At 34.8% G+C, this 20,803-nt stretch overlaps 1 protein-coding gene across 1 annotated transcript in view; it reads left to right on the top strand.

The window, feature by feature from the left end:
- The window catches only part of LOC132558758 (E3 ubiquitin-protein ligase TRIM9-like), a gene marked incomplete at its 5' end in the record, with an annotated part of 54,900 nt that extends 36,240 nt beyond the window's left edge, over positions 1 to 18,660 (top strand). The window contains 4 exons of the mRNA XM_060223359.1: positions 2,555 to 2,694; positions 10,187 to 10,325; positions 13,558 to 13,782; positions 17,716 to 18,660. Of these exons, the coding sequence (XP_060079342.1) occupies positions 2,555 to 2,694; positions 10,187 to 10,325; positions 13,558 to 13,782; positions 17,716 to 18,020 (809 nt within the window). The remainder of the gene's footprint in view (positions 1 to 2,554; positions 2,695 to 10,186; positions 10,326 to 13,557; positions 13,783 to 17,715) is intronic.
- Between the last annotated feature and the right edge of the window lie 2,143 nt (positions 18,661 to 20,803).

The raw sequence follows: 20,803 nt of genomic DNA, 5'->3' as shown, positions 1-20,803 counted from the left end.
ATTATTACAGCTTATGTTTTATTCAGATCTACAAGTTCTGTGTATTAGCAGATTTGGACCAAATTATGCAAAGAAGCTATACTTCACACATATGTAAAACTATGAAAAGGATCCATCTTTGTTTTCAAATAGATGCAGCGGCAGGACGATGAAGCAGTTTTTTTTTTCAGATTTTAAGTCTGGAACACTTGTTTAAACAATTGTCTATAGTAGATCAGTACACACTCTGGCCCTTTATTGCTTTAAGATTGATTTCTTTGCTTTTATTGAGTTCAAATAAACTGCAGCAGACACCACAGAGGCTTACTGTTGCTGAGTGTACACCCCCTCCTGAACTGATTTCTCTTCTTAAAACCATATGTGGCATATTTCTGCTTGGTGATGAAAAAAGTATCTGGTACATGAAAGACATAAATTTACAAAGTAAATACAGATGACCATTTGTATTGTAGTCTCCTTCCAAAATATAAGACGACCTTGTTTGGCATCGTGATAATTATCCTTCCAAGACTTCACTCACAATTACCTATTTCAGGCAATTTGTCAGAAACTGGTAAATACCAATGTCATCTGACCCTGTTCATTGCCACATACTGTAGAGCAAGCATTCATTTTATCCCTGTTGCCTCAGAAAAACTACAAATGAAGTTATTGTCGATTAGGAAGAAGAAAAAAATTAAGGAAAAGGCTACTGGATTGATTGCTGAAGTCACATTCAACCATTTTTAGTGGGAAATTGGCTTCCATTGATTACTATTTACATACCCTCAAAGGCTTGAGACGTCTTCAGTCCAGCAAAGAGCAGACAGCAGGATATTGAATGATGGGAGACAATAAGAGCTACATACTAGAGTATTGTAATATTGTTTCTTGTAGGCATTCCAAACACATATGTCGGTATTACACATGGATAGCCAAGTATCAAAATAAGCCAAGAATATTTTATCTAATCTGTTAAGATGAAAGAAGCAGGTAGAATATTTCATGAATGCATGCAGCCATGTTTGCATGAAGCATGCAGAAATTTTAACATGGAAAACACAGACATTTGAGGTATGAATAGATTGATATTTCAGTAACAAATGTGATGAAGCTCCAGCATGCTCTTTTAATTGTGTTTATTCTACTAGAATTTTTAAGGTGACCCGTTCAGTGTCTGTGTAATATCAACTTTAAGAATGACACTTAAAGTCACTGCACCTGTGAAAAAGCTCAGCTGTGATATTACAAATTGAAGACAGACATATATGTATGATATCTTTATTTATTTGGCTATCCTTTTAGAAACGTGAAGCAATTTAGTTTTTGTAATCAATGTAAAGAAACACAATTTATCATTATTTACATTGTGTCTACAGAGGAGTCTGATTTCATTATAATCATTTGCACCTGTTAACAGCTCAGTTTGTGGCATTAAATTGCTAATAGAAAGCCATATAAAGTGTGCCAGTATTCTGTGTCAGCCAACCTCCCTTCTCTGGCTTTACTCAACCACTAAGTTTTGTCTGCATTTGAATTGGAAGAATTTAATTGCTGTGTCTATGATAGCAGCAGTAAATTGATCAAGGTTTGGATCTAAGGACACCAATGGAGATGGTTTATGTCAGTTTTATACCCTTTAAGCCAGTGTGTATAAACCCGGTATTTTTGGAAATCTTTTCATTGTCATGAGGATCGTGATAATGAAGTACTTGAGACATTCTGTCCTTTAAGATGAGAGAGTTCCAGGCATTATTTCAGTCAGGATTGTCATATCTAACAGCAATATTGTAAAACTTTGGCAAAGAGTCAGGGACATGTAATTATACTACCCATGCTGTTTATGATGCTTGAGCTCCTCCCAGGCATATTTTCATTTCATATGATGTTTTATCTCATTAAAGAAATGTCCAAATTGTCAGGAACTGAGAAGGGCCCTACATGCAAGGAATTTAGAAGGGTGATAGATGCAAAATTGTCAAGAACATAAGATATTTGTACCAAGTTGTCAGATACATACAGACAAATCTACAACCAAGTTGCCATATGCATGAACAAACACAGTATATACGCCTCATATCTGGTGAATCTGGAAGGGATAATATGTTATTATCAAAACCTTATTAGCAAGGTCATTTGTCCTAGTCACTTGTGTCAATTTCTTTGGAATATTGAAGAAATTTAGATATTGTTTCTTTATGTATACTCTATTGTTTGATATTGTTAACACAAAGTTGTAAACTGTCTTGGTAGTAACAGCTGTACATTTTTGAATAACAATACATTTTACAAAAGTACAGAAACCCAGATCAGATTCATTCATCATTTTCTGAAGAAAAAAAAAGTGATTTTTCTTGTCCAAAATAGACAGAAATTCTTCTGGAACATGTAATTTTTGGGAAGGAATTCATTATCAACACTAGCAGAAGTTAATAAGAAAGTGATTGAGACTATTTATCATCCAGTTATTATTACAGGAATTATAAACAGAGCCAAGTTGACAGTGGGTGGTGGAGTGTACTATTATTGTGCCCATTGTAATGTCACCATTGATACATGTTTTTTCTCTCCCCAGCGCCAAACAAACCTATGATCCTCCCAGGGAGCTGTAGTGCAGAGAACAACAGTGTGACCATCGCCTGGCAACCACACATCGGCAACGTTGTAGAGAATTATTCCCTGGAACTGGACGATGGCAATGGAGGGGACTTTAGGGTATGTTGTAGATACGACCACAATGGTTCATAACATTCACAAACTGGTGGGACTAAGGGATGCATTCAGAGTACAAAGCAGTAGCAAATATGCAGTGGGGGTGGGGGGACTAATGTACAAATTCAGAGGTCATAATAGTGACACACTTGGAAAAGGGGGACTATTACAGACAAATTAAATGTAACAAATGGTGAATGTCATGGAGTAGGGGTAGGAGGACTAAAGGACAAATTCAGAGTACATCACTGTGGAGACAAACTTATGTGATGGGTGAGGCACTTTTAGTGATGGGAGAGGCACTTTATGTGGTGGGTGTGGCACTTTTAGTGATGGGAGAGGCACTTTATGTGGTGGGTGTGGCACTTTATGTTGTGGATGAGGCACTTTTAGTGATGGGAGAGGCACTTTATGTGGTGGGTAAGTCACTTTATGTAGTGGGTGAGGCACTTTATGTAGTGGGTGAGGAACTTTTAGTGATGGGAGAGGCACTTTATGTAGTGGGTGTGGCACTTTATGTGGTGGGTGAGGCACTTTATGTAGTGGGTGAGGCACTTTATGTAGTGGGTGAGGCACTTTATGTAGTGGGTGAGGCACTTTATGTAGTGGGTGAGGCACTTTATGTAGTGGGTGAGGCACTTTATGTAGTGGGTGAGGCACTTTATGTAGTGGATGTGGTATTTATTTGGTGGTTGAGGTATTTTGTGGTGGATGGGAGGTACTTTTTGAGGTGAAGGGTATGTCAACTGACCTTCAATGATATCATGGAGATGTCCAAGTGGAAATTAACATTATTAAATCTATATTATTGCAGGTAACATTCATTTTACACAGTACACATACAGTTTACACTTTGTTACAGATTTCTTAATGAACAGTGCAATATATTTACAAAACACTGTACGGTAAAGCTATCCTTTAATGAACAATAAAGTTATACTGTACATTAAATTGATACAAACTGTACAATAATGCTATAATGTACAATGAAGTTATAAGTTATAACAAACGGTACAATAATGCTATACTGTACGATGAGATTATAAGTTTAACTACAATGCTATTTCTGAAACTGTAAGATGATAGCTGTACTGATTTGAACTTGGTACATGTCACTATATGTATACGCAGTACCTGAAACTTTAAAATTGGTACATGTGACATGTAAAATTTGTACAGATATCTTAAATTATAAAAAAGTACCTTCGTAAGATAGCTAGCTTCTCTGGTAAGGTCATTTGATAAAATTAAATACAAGATGGACTAACTATCCCTCAACTGTAAAAAAAACAGTGGAACTTTAATTGTTGCTTTCCATCTGTTTCAATTCAAGCGGACTGACCAGACTGAATCTTTACACACTGCTTTCTTATAAGGAATGCATGCTTGCAATTGCTTTGGGGTTGAAAGGTGAAATGTTAAGTTCACTTTTACTATAAATAGAAAACTGTTCAGAATTGCTGTTTATGGACAAAATAAAAGTTCCATTGGACAGATCAAAGTCAAACTCATGCTCCGATTTCTAATTAGGTAGTGCTTCTCTGGGATTGCTTATTTGGGCAAAAAGTCAAACATTAAGGTCACAATAAAACTGTGGTTATAAAAATTATTATTGAGTTACCTTGGACCAAACAAAGTATAATATCACACACTGCTTTCTTAAATAATGTTAAAATTTAGATGAAAACCTTTGTTGCTATGAAATAAATTCATTTGGATGCAGTAACTCAAGTTTGCTCAATAACTAGTCCCTGAACAATAAGCAGATTAGGGGGGATTAGCATCATTTTATCAAAACCTGAAGCCGAAAGTAGACGTAAAGGAAACATAAAGGAAATCTAATTGTTTGGGACATAACACTCTGAATGATTCCAAAACACTGATCTGTGAAGTGTGTTGTAATACAGTGTTGTTTAATGTTATCAGATTACCATAAATATACAGCAATGATAAGATACTTTATTTTGAGAAATCTAAACTTACAGCATGTAAAAACAATAGATGAGGTAAGGAAACGTGTGTGTAACCATTCAGAGATGTTATTTTGATGCTTTTAAAGTTTGGTTTTGAAAGTCTGTGTGAAATCATGATTGTTTGTTGGTACTTACATCAATTCTACTACAGAGCCATAACATTTTAATGGAATTGTCCGTGTTCGCAACTTATCTTCTGGATTGGAGTGTTCCAACTCTTAAACCAGAAAACCAAATCACTCGAAGGTGTAGCAATGTTGCTGTGTTGTTCATTTTTTTCTTTCTTTTATTGACTTTCCTTTCGTGTGCTGACTGCGATTGTTTTGCTGTCCTAAGTACCTTTGACGCCAAGCAAGTGTGAGCAATCTCAAGTGGCTTTTGGCAGCTGCCAAGGTCACAGTTCTGACATTGAAAACAATTTCTATTTTTTCAAGCCATACACCCCTTCATTGGGCAAGATAAGGCAGCTAGACTAGAATTATTGTAACATTTCTGTAACCATATTTGGAAGGATTACATGATATAATTGAAGGGAAACACCCAGAACACTTGGTGAAAGCTGTCCTCGTAACAAGATGGTGTTTGTCATTGTCGTCATTTAAATCCATCAGACATTCATTTTTACTTCAGTGCCCACCGTTAACCATCCCATCCTTCATACATTTTGATAAAACCTGTCAGCAGCCAGTACAAAATATGATGAGATTTGCTTGTTTGTTAGACTAATCTACACTCAGCTCCCAATAATGTCATTGGTCGGATCAGACTTTTGTTCAATTGAATTTCCCGTACAAGAATGGTGCATCAAATTTTCCTAGAAGATTGTCTCTGAGCCCAACCGTATTGGCCAAACTAGCTACATGTGTGGTGTGTGTGGACAATATTATTAAATTGGTCTTGAAACATAAAAAGTGAAACGGCCTTGAGTATGTTTCTAGGCTTAGCAATTTAATTAACCGAATTCCGTCATTAATTTAGAAATAGCTGAGAATTAAATGGTTAGCTGTTGATAGTGAAGCTGTCTTTTTAAAACCAAGTTTGTGTTTTTTCTTTTAATCATTTTGAAAAATAAAAAAAAAAAAAAAAATCTGAACAAATTTAGTATTACTATGCCCTAGTGTTTAGAAAAGCCAAATCATGCAAACTAAACTTTACATTTGTAGATTCTGAAACCTCGGGTATCGAGTAGTGAATTTAATTAAACATCTTCACTTTTCTCTTAAAGATCTGTGCTCATTCCTGATTCTGTAAACCTCCAGTATCGAGCAGTGAATTTAATTAAACATCTTCACTTTTCTCTTAAAGATCTGTGCTCATTCCTGATTCTGTAAACCTCCAGTATTGAGCAGTGAATTTAATTAAATGTCTTCACTTTGCTCTTAAAGATCTGTGCTCATTCCTTTGTAAACTCTATCAAAGTGAATTTAATTAAATGTCTTCACTTTGCTCTTAAAGATCTGTGCTCATTCCTGATCCTGTAAACCTTCAGTATCAAGCAGTGAATTTAATTAAATGTCTACACTTTGCTCTTAAAGATCTGTGCTCTTTCCTGATCCTGTAAACCTCAAGTAGCAGTTAATTTAATTAAATGTCTTCACTTTGCTCTTAAAGATCTGTGCTCATTCCTGATCCTGTAAACCTCCAGTATCAAGCAGTGAATTTAATTAAATGTCTTCACTTTGCTCTTAAAGATCTGTGCTCATTCCTGATCCTGTAAGCCTCCAGTATCGAGCAGATCTGTGCTCATTCCTAATCATAAATCCTAAAAGTGCATAAAATTTACACCTTAAAACCTGAAAATTATTACTGTAAATTTTCTTTATGATTCAGTTTGTATATAAGCTTGCAAAGTTGACTTTTGCACTACACGTATTTGATTCCTACAATAAAGTGTGTTTTTCAACCATTATATACAATCTCTGTTCTCAGCTTTGACCATTTTGCCGTTGCCCATACTAATCAATTCCTGTTTTCAAGTTTGGCCCATTTGTCATTGTTTGTGGTAAATAACCTCTTTGGACAATTTTAGCCTGTCTGTCTCTATATGTGACAAAGAAACCCTATTGAAATGGTTAGTCCTTCTGTTTCTGTTTGTGTTAATCAAACCCTATTGAAATGGTTAGTCCTTCTGTTTCTGTTTGTGGTAATCAAACCCTATTGAAATGGTTAGTCCTTCTGTTTCTGTTTGTGGTAATCAAACCCTATTGAAATGGTTAGTCCTTCTGTTTCTGTTTATGGTAATCAAACCCTATTGACAGGTCTAGTCCTTCTGTTTCTGTTTGTGTTAATCAAACCCTATTGAAATGGTTAGTCCTTCTGTTTCTGTTTGTGTTAATCAAACCCTATTGAAATGGTTAGTCCTTCTGTTTCTGTTTGTGGTAATCAAACCCTATTGAAATGGTTAGTCCTTCTGTTTCTGTTTGTGGTAATCAAACCCTATTGAAATGGTTAGTCCTTCTGTTTCTGTTTGTGGTAATCAAACCCTATTGACAGGTCTAGTCCTTCTGTTTCTGTTTGTGGTAATCAAACCCTATTGAAATGGTTAGTCCTTCTGTTTCTGTTTGTGGTAATCAAACCCTATTGAAATGGTTAGTCCTTCTGTTTCTGTTTGTGTTAATCAAACCCTATTGAAATGGTTAGTCCTTCTGTTTCTGTTTGTGGTAATCAAACCCTATTGAAATGGTTAGTCCTTCTGTTTCTGTTTGTGGTAATCAAACCCTATTGAAATGGTTAGTCCTTCTGTTTCTGTTTGTGGTAATCAAACCCTATTGAAATGGTTAGTCCTTCTGTTTCTGTTTGTGGTAATCAAACCCTATTGAAATGGTTAGTCCTTCCGTTTCTGTTTGTGGTAATCAAACCCTATTGAAATGGTTAGTCCTTCTTTTTCTGTTTGTGGTAATCAAACCCTATTGAAATGGTTAGTCCTTCTGTTTCTGTTTGTGGTAATCAAACCCTATTGAAATGGTTAGTCCTTCTGTTTCTGTTTGTGGTAATCAAACCCTATTGACAGATCTAGTCCTTCTGTCTCTATATGTGGTATATAAACCCTATTAACAGGTTTGGCCCTTTTGTTTTGGTCTGTTGTAACAACCTTTGTTGACAGGTTTGGCCCTTTTGTTTTGGTCTGTTGTAACAACCTTTGTTGACAGGTTCGGCCCTTTTGTTTTGGTCTGTTGTATACAACCTTTGTTGACAGGTTTGGCCCTTTTGTTTTGGTCTGTTGTATACAAATCCTGTTGACAGGTTTGGCCCTTTTGTTTTGGTCTGTTGTATACAAATCCTGTTGACAGGTTTGGCCCTTTTGTTTTGGTCTGTTGTAACAACCTTTGTTGACAGGTTTGGCCCTTTTGTTTTGGTCTGTTGTATACAACCTGTGTTGACAGATTTGGCCATTTTGTTTAGGTCTGTTGTATACAATCTCTGTTGACAGGTTTGGTCCTTTTGTTGGAACCTCTGTTGACATTAATATGTTTGACTTTTATGTCCTGGTCTCTGTTGACAGTGTTATAGCCTGTTAATCATGTCACTTGTTGAACCTGGTAGTTTTAGCCTAGTGGTCATTGTCACATTGCTGAGATGATGAAACTCATAGGGACATGATCTACTATTGATCATTATCCAAGTTGTGTATTTATGTCATGACATTAAGAACATGATGACCTTTCAAAGATTTCTGTTTCTGGTTACACCAGATTCTAAGAAACCTATAAGAGGATCCTTTAAGCCTTCAAACTAAATTCCCATAATTCTAAAGTGATTATCATTACATTGTACATGTCATACTGACCTGGTGCTCTGTAAATAGCCCATTGTATTAACTTCACCCTTCTTACCAACCACTTGTAATCGATTCTCTGGGACTCTGGAACACAAGGGGCTTTACCTGTTTCTGATCCTTCTGGTTGGACTGGTACAGATTGATAATGGTAGGTTGATACTGTAGGCTTTACCTTGCTCCATTACATGTTCAGAGCAGTCTGACCTATGAACATCCATATATAGGATACACATCAACTGGTCGTCGTTGGCTCCTTCTTGCATGTCTGTTGTAATAGAAGACATTACAAATTTAGACATTAGACAAGGAGGGTATTTATTTTTGCTCCATTACATTTTCTGGTCATTCCTGACAGACTCAATCTATAATGGAGCACTGCTAAGTTGACCACTCTTAATTTCCTGCTTGGTCAAACTGGTGAAGCCCTTTAATGGAAGGGAAGGATCTGACACTGAAGTTGCTATACACATCAGAACATAGTAACCCTTCATCTGTTTCATTGTTCTCCTAGCTGTTGTACTGGTTCTGTTTAACTTATCAATACTAAAACCATTCAGAACTATCCACAGACAGTGGACAGGAAGCCATCATTGTCTGTGGTCTCTCTCGGGCCATAATGCCCCTACTACCACTGTCAGGCTCCACATCCCTTACAATTGGTACAGCTGTTAACAGTGTCATTTATCTCTGGAATAGATATATAAGGAAAGTCTGTATGACTTATTAAAAGTATACCAAGTGTCAGTTCAAATTGTGATTTATTAATTATAGCCAAACATGAGACTGCCATTTTTAGGCTGTTTGGGATGACATTAACATGTGTTAAGAATTGTAATATTAAAAGACTGTCAAATAAATCTAAAAAGTCATTGATTAAAATTGCTCTCAATAAAAAAAAAATTCTTTTAAGATATTTATGTGAGAGGTCTTCTTACTGATGTAGAACTTTGATAATTCTGTAGATATCAATCTATAAGTAGATATCTAGATATACTGAATTCTTCCATCTGATATGTTATTCATTGCATTTAGTATTCATGCCTTGTCTTTAGCCACAAAAGCAATGACAGTTTCTGCACTACAAATATTTTGTGTTATACAGGACACATTATTTCAATATCAATTATTTGTTGTTGGTTAAAACATTTCTATCATTATAGAAAAATGTCCTGTTGATGAAACCGCTTGCCACACAATTTGTGCCTTGAGCAAGAAGAAAATATTGTTTGTCATACAGCTGTTGTGTGAATACTCAAAATGGAGATGGCACTGTGCATGCATACTTTCTGTTAAAGCTTTTAAGCAGATTTGTTATGTTATCAATCAACTTAATCTAAATTCTAGCACCAACATTTTCCTAAAACGCAACAAACGTGTCTAAAATATAAAGTATCTATATTGTTTGGAAAAATTCTTAATAGAATTTCAAGGAAAATTGTCTGTGTACGAGTGCTTAATGTGAAGAACAATTTGTAGGCTTCTAATCCGGAGTCGTTTTGTTGATGTGTAACTATATGATGTAAAAAGCGGTATAGATGTTTTTTGTGGTTTTTTGTGGTTTTTTTAATTTCAGTATAGGACGGTGAATTAGCATTGTTTTATCTGATTAGACATGAACAGTGGGATTGTTACCTGTCTTTGGTTTAATAATGGGTAAAGATTATGGGTTTTTTAACTGAGTTATGGGTAGTTTGACTTAATGGAGCTATTTTTTAGTCATTGTCATCATAACTTTATATTTTAGGTGGTGTATGTTGGAAGAGAAACAATCTGTACTGTCGATGGTCTCCACTTCAACAGTACATACTTCGCCCGTGTAAAGGCTAGCAACCATGCTGGTGACAGTGATTACAGTGAGCCAATCAGTTTACAGACAGCAGAAGGTAGGCTACTGTTTTGCATTATAAAGTGTTGCTAATCTCTTAGATGGGAAAATCCTATATACTTCTCATGTAGCTCTGACCTTTGACACGGCCATGAAGTAACATCACTGACCATAGATGTCCGTCCTCTGTATGGTGTATTTTACACCCCTCCATGTTATAGGCATTGTTCCCAGTGACAATCGTGGTGATGACAATACCTGTAAATAATCGGTACAAAAACAATCCTACCTTTGGGAAATCACTTTAATCTGGCAGAACTGTACAATTAATTACGAGATAATTTGATTTGTCTAGTGGTTTGTTCACAAATAATTAGCATTCTTATTAATGAAAACATGTACTTTTATCAGTTGTATTAGATTACTGTCAGTTTAACAAAGTTAATTTACTGATTTGAGTACATCTTACACATATGTCCTTTATTTGTGACTGGTACCGTTGTGAATCACTGTTAGTAAAACTTTGTCCAATATTCTTGTTTGTGGTCTAATGAGTTCCATGTCTGCATGACTTCCTATTATACACTCATGCTTTAACATCTAATGGTAATGCCAACCTCGTAACTTCAACATGACACGCCTTAATGTCATTTTCCTTAAATGGTGTGTCATTAAAATGGTAAAATGCATCAGAATGGATTTAAACAATCAGAATGACTTTCACAGTTGACCTTGACATCACAGACTTGGTGATAATAAGAGTCTTTACAGAATTCTATGAGATTCATACATTGAATGAGTGTAATTATAAGAATATAGATATTAATTATAATCAGTGTGCCCTCTGTTTTTACTGGAGTCTAGTAATACAAAACAGTATTAACCAACTGAAATTTGATGACACAGTAATATTTTTGCAGCATGATAACAATCTGGTAGTGTTGTTCATTTTATTTCTGTTTGATATTTATTCTTGTCCATGTTAATCAGAAATAAATCATAAAATTCTGTCACTTTCATTTGACCCGAATATGTTTCCATCCACAATGAAGAAGAACTAAACTCCTTACAGCCTTTGAACCAATGACATTGATGGATTAAAGTGAGTGAAAGAAGGAAGAGATTTTACCCCACATGCATTGTAGTAACTATGATGACTTTGTGGCCTACTAGACAAGGCATTGTTCCTGGGATAGGTCCCTCCTCATTTCCAGGGCCGTCATGGTAATCCATTACTCACAGCAGGCCAGGATTTTACAGCAATTTACACTCCTGACAAATTGCTGCAAATGTATCATTTATATGGGGGGAAAACCTGCAAGTAGCTCTAAATGTAGTTAAGAATGTTTCAAATTAATTTTAACACTGTTATGTATGGGGACATTCATTATGTTACATGTCCTCAGCATTTAGTTTAACATCAGTAGTTAACTTGGCAGCATCTTCATACAGAAGAAGCATGGATACCACAGAACTGGCCAATGGCATTTGTACAATTGTGTACCTGTGATATTGTAATAGAAGTGAATTAGGATGACATGCTCAGCAAGACCTTTGAGAGCAGGATATAAGTCTCCATTGTCATTTAAATCTATCATACATATTCATTTTCTTGCCAAATGTAATAGCCACTAATCATTTCAGCTACATTCCCACGGTAGGGACCAATCTGCTCTTTTTTCTCCTGACTGACAAGGTGGGCATCTTGCCACTGTGTCAGGTTGTCAATGTCCTAAGTAGGGGCTGTGACATCATAATGTGAAGGTCACAAAGATCATATACTGAATGCTATACTTCCTCAGTTTATTCTGCTGTACAAAGTCATCCCCTCCACATTTGAATTCCTGTATCCTTGATGAGATTTAGGGAGGATCTGCAATATCAGATATCAGCCTCCCCTTTCAGACAGATTCTCTAAAAGATTTGGCTGTGAGTTACTTTGTGTTTCAATTGATGCTTCTCTGTCCATGGTAGGTCTTGGCTGGAAAATTTATGTAATGGCATGTGGACTTCTCATATCTTTTCTAGTGTATTTAACTATATTTGTAAATTCCTCTACAGTTTGACCTTAGATTTGACTGATACGAGACAATTTGTAGGTCGAGGTTTAATTCTATTTAGTTTATGTTATCGAAAACAATAGACCTCAGCTGCATGTGTACTTTGAGCCTGCTTCTTCTGTTTGTCGATGTCATCATACTTCTTTTAATGTGATAAGAATGTGCTATCACAAACACATAAAATGAATGACTTGAGAGACTTGTAGAAATCATCACCATTTGTAAGATAAAACATTATATGTAAGACACAGTGTTAAGGATAAACCATTACATAGAGGCTACATCTTAGATACAGCATTAGGTTGTCGCTGATAACTAGATGTTCAGACAGATTACGCATTGTCTGCTTCATCAGTGACATCCACTGTGTATTTATCAAAGTATTCAACATTATGAAATGAGATGATTATAGTTATAGGTGGAAGGGTATGATTGAATAGAGATAGTACATCTGTAAGAACAACCGTTGCATAGGGTTTCTTTCATTCTGTTTTTAATGTACTTAACCACAGTGTAAAAGGATCACATATGTTACAGAAGTGTCTGATATGTTTTGTAATAATGGTAAGCTGCCTGTCTGGACACTGCTCTTTAACATTGTCCTTTTTACATCTGATGACAGACTGAATCAGACAAATCTCACCCTTACAGTACATGCCTGACAGACTTATTTAGATTACATACCCAGTACATGGATTCTTAGTTTACATGACAATAAATGCCTAGAATTATCTCCCTTGTTACTCTACACACTGTAAATCACATAGATTTCGTGAATGCATATATGTGCTTAATTTCAAAATCTTACCCCTTTAGATGTATTTTAGAAATGACTTTAAATTCACAAATAATGAGCTAGTAGAGACCTGGACTCTTCAAGGTAACCAAATCAGCATGAATGATATCCAGAGTTAGCAACTGACTCTCCTTACAAATTACTGGTAATGTGAAAATAGATCTCACACAACACATAATTGTTTAACAGTACATGGATTCTTCAATAGCATGATAATACATGTCTATGGTTATTATCTCCCTTTCATTTCAGGTGATAGATGATAGGTAAATGCCAAGGACTACTCCACCTAAACAATTATTATTATTCCCTTTCAGTGCTTGTGATTACATGTTCAACATATTTGATAGCTTTTACACACAAACAAGAACCATATTTTTGGAGGTCTTTATGCACTTCATGACCATTGTCTGATAAACTTCCTTTTTTTTTAGTTGCCTGGTTTCAGTTTGATCCATCTGCTTCACATCCAGACATCATTTTTTCCAATGAAAACTTGACTGCCACTTGTAACAGTTTTGACCACCGCGTCGTCCTTGGAAGTACAGGGTTCTCAAAAGGTGTCCACTACTGGGAGATTGTCATCGATCGTTACGACAACCACACAGATCCAGCTGTGGGCATTGCACGATTTGACATTGACAAAATGATGATGCTTGGTATGTTCTCTTTGAAAAAACTTTATCAGTTATAATGTTATTAAGATGTTTCTGTATTTCTGTATACAAAACTTTAAATACTGTGTCATAATTTCTAGAGAAGGAATTTTTTTTAATATAGATGTACACTTCTGAAATAGCAATTACTTCTCTAGTGTTCTGAAAAGAATTATGTGAACATTTCCTTTGTTAATTTCAAATTGACTAAAGATTATTGAAAGGTTAAAAGAACTTTTCAGAGCAACAGTTGGATGATCTCATTGGTCCCCAAGGGTCCAATCAGCGAGACTGAGACATTAGAAATAGATATCGAGGGACAGCGTTAACATGCTGGCACTGTTCACTCCGACCTATTCTATGAATAATTCATTCATTCTGTAACAGAACAAGTTAATCAGTTACAGTGGTAATAATAACCTTCATTACTGTATAGTTATCATAAACGAAGCTCTTAATGCTGAATCCCTTCTGCCAGTAATAAAACCAACTATATAAATAAGTCAGGTCTACTTGCTGGATTTAGGGTTGTAAGGTGCACTTGTCAAACTCTTATTTGTTACGCAACTTCCTTCATTCATATTCTCAGCCATTCTGCATCTGTAATGCAAGTGTAAAATAGAAGTATGCCTACTGTTATAACTAAGTCAGTGTTAGCCTGGATTCATTATCCTCACTCTCACCAACACATTGTTTTAATGATGCTCCTTCTTCGTTTTAAAATCCAATCAAAATGATTTTCCAAATGAAGTCTTCTTTAGAGAATTACATTCAACAAAGTGAGAATGCCACCTACAGAGAAGAAAAATGGCAGTGTCAGAATAATTACAACACTACATTACTTTGAGGCATGCATTATCAATTATCAATTACTCATCATATCCTATTGCTGTAGTCAGCACACACTTAGAAACAATTTCACCATTATGAGACTTAGAAACAATTTCACCATTACAAGGTTGCATATACTTTGAATTTCAATTTTTGAAATTTTCAATTAAGTAAAAGTAGGATAATTTCTTTTAATTTTCTGAAAATCCAATCAATTTTTACCTTTTGGTGTGCTATTTAAAAATGACGATGCCAGTGTATGAAAAATAAGAGAAAACAGAAAGGGAAACCCATGTTTTACTGTATAATGTAGTTCTGTTGTACAATGTTATGTTACTGTATCAGGGCTTTCATAGCACACATGTCTTAATTAGCAATTTATTCCTTTTTATCAATGTACCTTTATCTGCTGTGTGTATTTTGGAATTTTTCGGAGTAAATAAGTGGCTAATAATCTTGGTGTTGCCACAGATGGAAGTAAAGCCAGAGAGATTTCCTGTTACTTGTCATTACTTATCATTATCTTATGCTGAAAAAGTGAATGTTGACATTTGGGGGGAAAAAAATCAAATGTTTTAAAAAAAATATTCAAATGTCAATAGGCTATGAGATAATTGTTAGCTGATAACACATGTCCAAAACCATCTTCTGGAGATTTTTATCCCAAGAAAAACATGACACGCAGATCCTTAAGAGTCTTAAGGGAGAGGGAGAAATGTGAAGCAGTACAGCTAATTTGCGCTCTGCATCCATACCTCAGTAGAAGATCTAATGTACAGGGTATTTTTTCATGATGAAAAAGTGCACCAGCAAATGTTGATGCAGCAAAACTTGTGATAAATTAAGGTATAATTTATTAAATGAGCAGTGTCCTTTATGGCTTCTAGGTCTAGAGTGTGTGCTAATGAAACTGACTGTGATATGAGAAAAGGGAAAAGTGCTTGTTGTATATAGTCTTCCTTTAAGAAGAGGTTAGATTAGGATTAAAATGTAATCTCTCTCAGGGATAGGGGGTGGCTTGGCTGGGAGCTGATACTGTTAGCACTTTGTCTCAAAAAGAGGGGGTAGGATGATACTGTCAGTATATGGACTGTAACAGGGAGGTTGGATAATACTGACAGTATGAAGACCGTCACAGGAAGGTGTAATGATACTGACAGAATGTAGACTGTCACAGACAAGAGATAATACTGTCAGAATGTTGTGTGTGATGGGGAGGGAGGTGAAGGTGACATTGTTGGAATGTAATCTGTCTAAACACTGTATCGGGAAGAAGGTAACATCTGTCAAAGTAAGCAATTTAGTTCAAAATCAGTACATATGATGGGTGCTGCCTTTGATGTGAGGTGCAATGTTAGTGACCTTGAGTGGCTTCATACAGCACATCAAGACTGATACACAGAACCTGTAATGATATTTTATACAAGCAAACTTATCTTACAGTATAGCATGTTATTAGCAGAAATGTGGTTTTGATGATGGGAACAACATTGATTAATATAAGTCAAATGATAACACTAATACATCAGGCCCTAAATTTTGTAACAGAATGACTGGTTCATAGATACTTCATCTTAATTTAGAATTATTATACCTTTTTTATCCTCAAGTATCACTAGACTTTTTATTTTATCAAAACAAAACCCTTGAAAATAAACTTTGGGAGTTTCTCAGTGTTTTTTATTCATTCTTAAATTAAATAATAAGCTTTCCTATGATGGAATGCAGGAGCAGATTTCCTATGAAATGTTTTATTAGGGAGTAACATATTACATAAATTTGTAAATTGAGGCAATCCTCCATATAAAATGTTGAGTGATATGTACATGTCATTCCAAACATTCTCATCACTGTTAGTGGAACACATAATCATTCAAGCCTTACATTGCTTCCAACCATTTCTAGTCCACTGATAGCCAACATTTTATTAAAAACATATGAAAGCTAAGGCATAATTTAGAGGGATTATAATGCATGGATAGGGCTAGAATAGCCATGATTCCTGACTTAATTGTCTACCATGGGATAGCTGTACAGTCAGTAACTGAGAACAGGGTCATAGCTATACAGGATTCATTAAGTCTGGGACATCTTGTTTTCATTAGAAGCTCTAATTAGTTCTAACTTCCCTGATCTTATTTCAATTCCTGAAATTTATCTGAAGATCTGACTAGAAGTATGTCTGTAACACTATTTCAATTGACCATGTCAGAGAGTGGGGATGTGAAGCCGCATCTGGTTTGTGCAGACTCCTCAACTCTCTTGAAAATGGAGTGTGTTTTTGTTGTGTTTTATCTGGTTAAATAACATCATGTACATAAAGCATTAAGTGTTATACAGGCTTAAACTGTTCAATCAATAATGATACTTTCATCTGTCTGCATGATCACACTAATCCTGAAAACTACTGGATTTAAATCAGCCACACAGTGCAGCAAGGGCAGTTACCAGAACACTCTTTGTGATATAATGATTCAGTATAGCGTGCAGTTTACTGTCTCTCCCAGAATCAGTTATCACAATATCATTGTCACCATTTATTAGATATACATTTAGGTTTAGGTTATGTTGGGGACACAGAAATAAAAACTCCTTTCTATTACAGATATTGTGTTGGAATTTTCATGTTAAAGAAACCAGCATTCTCTCTATTTGCTTAGAATCAAATTTGCATTGTAAATAGATTCAAAAATTGAAACATGAATTCTTCACCATATGAAAGCACTGTAATAGCACAGGCTTTCTTACAGAATTGTGGCAGTTAATATGTTGAATATTAGGATGTTGATAATTCAAATTATCTGGCAGAATTCTATTGCAATAGAAATCAATCATGTATTGATATTTGACTAGCAGTGTGAAAGTCTTTACTATTTCATGTAAACTAAATTACCTGCATCACAAATTCCTGAACACAACATGTCAATTTGATAATTCCACCTTCAAATTTGCTATAGAAAGAATTAAAATCCAGAACATTCCTTATAAGTGAACTGCTTTGCTGTGGTGAGGTGAGGAAAGAATGACCAGATTTAGAATTAATGGGTTCTATTACACTGATGTTTTACTGTTCTCATCTCTCTAATACATTAATTCTGATTCCAGGAAAGGATGACAAGGGCTGGGGTATGTACATTGATGACAGCCGTAGCTGGTTCATGCATCATGATAGCCATAATGACCGAACAGAGGGTGGCATCAAATGTGGCAGTGTTATAGGTGTCTTACTTGACCTTGACAAACGCATGCTTAGTTACTTTGTTGATGAAGAACCTCACGGACCCATTGCTTTCACCAGTCTTCTTGGCGTCTTCTTCCCAGCAATCAGCATCAACAGAAATGTGCAGGTGACACTGCGGACTGGTATTGAACCCCCAGTCGAAAGTGACCACGAAGAAGATTCCTCATAGGTCATCAAGAATCTCGAAAACCTCATGATCTCCTTTCTCCGTCAAAAGTGCATGTCCTGTGACAAAATGTCTTTGAGGAAAAATTTACCAGCTTTTATCAAGGAATCAAAGTTACCGTGCTACTTAAAAGATTTCAGTTCAATCCTTGAGTTCTGTGATGGATGTGTTGATCAACCTAGGCCTTTGCTTGAACATTACTACTATGTTATTACATGCAGGAAATAGAAGATATATCAAAAATAGAGAACAAGAATCGTAGCAATAACCATCAGGTCTACATTTATTGTTCTACCAGACTTACTGACCTGTCAGATGTGTACTGACAACATGACAGAATCAAAGGCAGGAGGTTTTATGTATGTGACCTGAAGACATGATGGCTACCTTGTTAGTGCTTAACTAGTATAACACAATATTTCATGATAAAGGTAAAGGGAGATAACTGCAATAAGGAACAGCACAGACTTTTTGACTTAAAATCAACAGTTTTCTTTCAACAAACATTTTTCAGATGATTCATTTTTAATGTGTTTATCTTTGCAGTATTAGAAATATTCATCACTATGCAAAGACCTACACTCAGCATTCATGTACATTATTAAACAAACCAAATTTTTTTCATTTTTCTAGTCAACGTTTTTTCTGCATTTTTTTGTTTTTGTTTTTTGTTTTTTCCCTTTGAAATCCTTTATGTAGATTTTGCAACAAATATAAGTATAATATCTTTAAAAAAAAGATTTTGTTTGATACATTTTTGTGTTTGCTTTATTCAAACTTAATATTCATCTCACCAAATCTATTCATTGTCAAAATATTTTCTTTTGTAACCATGTTGGTTTTATACTATACAACTATAACTTATAATGTCTATTGTCAAAATGAAAAGTAGTAATTTAGTTTTATGTTTTAGAGTTTGATAATATGATTGATTTGACATTACCATAGTTCAATGCCAAATTAGGTGACAAGAATATTTACGTATTAATATTAATATCTTCTCCAAAATGTGTTTTAACTTTACTGCAATAATCAAATATCAGCCTTTTTATGAATTTTTACGTGAGTTCATACAGTATTGATGTTAGTACATATAACTGTAACCATTAAAAGTGTTTTACCACATACATTTACCATGGTAATTTTACATGGAAGAAAGTGTGTACTACTCAAAAATCTTGCTAGATAGTGACTGTTTCAGTCTATAACTTGGTATTTTTTGTAGCAAAAGAAAATGTATTTTTGTATTTTGACCAAATCTTTTGGCCAGGATTAAAAAGACAAGTACACTTTACTGCAGAAAAAATCATGCATTTGTAACCAAATTTGATTGGATAAATGGATGTTTTAGCATTAATATTATCCTGATATTTTATTAAACATAATTAGTTTGTGGTATATTTTTTAAAATACATTTTTTCAGACATCAGAAGCAATCCTAAAAGGATCTATTTTAGTGAAACTTTTATAGTATACGAGGTTGTGATTTACCAAGGATTTAATTGTCCACATTATCAAGTAAAATTTTAATAAATCAATTTTTTTTTGTAAATATGTGTTTATTTATTTTTGATTCATATTTTGGTTTAATAATAATATTACCATTTATTATTTGCTCATAATTTCTTCACATTTTCATTGTAAGCGTATTTTTCACTTCATATAACTGACAACTGCAGTTTATGGGGGAGTACAAGGGGAGATAATCTGCTGTGTGGTAGACAGACTTGTAGATACAAAAGCCACAAATATTAGAAAATAAAACTATAAAACACATGTTATTGTCTTGGTTTGTTTCTTATCACACAGAATTCCTATTCAAAAGCAAAATTTTGTTTGTAAAAACTTCTAGTGCTTTGGATTCTGCATTAAAAAATTGGATAGACTGCCTTGAAATCTCTACATTCTTGCTTTGAATTTGAGATGGTTGGCTGTTCAAATCACTGTGCCTATGAGTCACAAATCATTCTTATTGTCACAATTTCTATAGAAACATTTAACAAATAATTCTCTAATTCCGTATGTATGTTTCCCTTGGTCCCTTGTTGTGAACAGGCAGTTTTAAAACTGATCATAAAACGGGCAGGCATCTTTGTTATTGACAGTCAGTGTTTCTCGTGACCAGTTCTGGAGACATATTAAATGTATCACTTTCCAATTTTGTATACAGGTTCCCTTTAGTCCTTTGTTGTACTTAGATCATTTTGGGACGAATGGGGAAAAAATGGCTGTCAGGTGGCCATCTTGGATTTTAACAATGAAAGTTTATTCATGTATCTATTTCTTGAGAAATCATGGATGGATCTTTCTTAAATTTCATATGTAGGTGCTCTTTGGTCCCATACCATACAGCATCTTTTGACTTGACTTTCCTATGTCTTTGTAATGTGATGCAAAATTTATTCTTGTATACATCTTTTTGCAATGAATAAATGCTTTTAGCTATTTCATCACTTAAACCTATATTTCATCCAATTTACACCAGATTTGGTACATTTACAGAGTTACAGATCTTTCAAATCCTTAGAATAAGTTCCTTGTTTGTTTCTGTCAGATAACTATAATTTTCCTTGTCAGACTTGAACCAAACTTGTTTTATATTAGTGAGATGTCAAGGGAGTTCAGTATTGTCAAAATCTGTCAGAGCTACAGGACTTAAATTTAAATAAGTATATATAATAATACTAATGTAATTTTCATGTTCATGACTGTAGTGACTAAATAACTAATCTGAGCACATCAAGGCTTAATTATATGATCTGACAATGGAGAACATTGTACAAAGT

This window comes from Ylistrum balloti, unplaced genomic scaffold (assembly GCF_031769215.1).
Source record: "Ylistrum balloti isolate Yb309-2 unplaced genomic scaffold, AGI_CSIRO_Ybal_v1 Utg369660, whole genome shotgun sequence".
In the NCBI taxonomy this organism is placed as follows: Eukaryota; Metazoa; Mollusca; class Bivalvia; order Pectinida; family Pectinidae; genus Ylistrum; species Ylistrum balloti.
The sequence above is the reverse complement of the archived record's forward strand: the minus strand, read 5'-3'. Positions and strand labels throughout refer to the sequence as shown.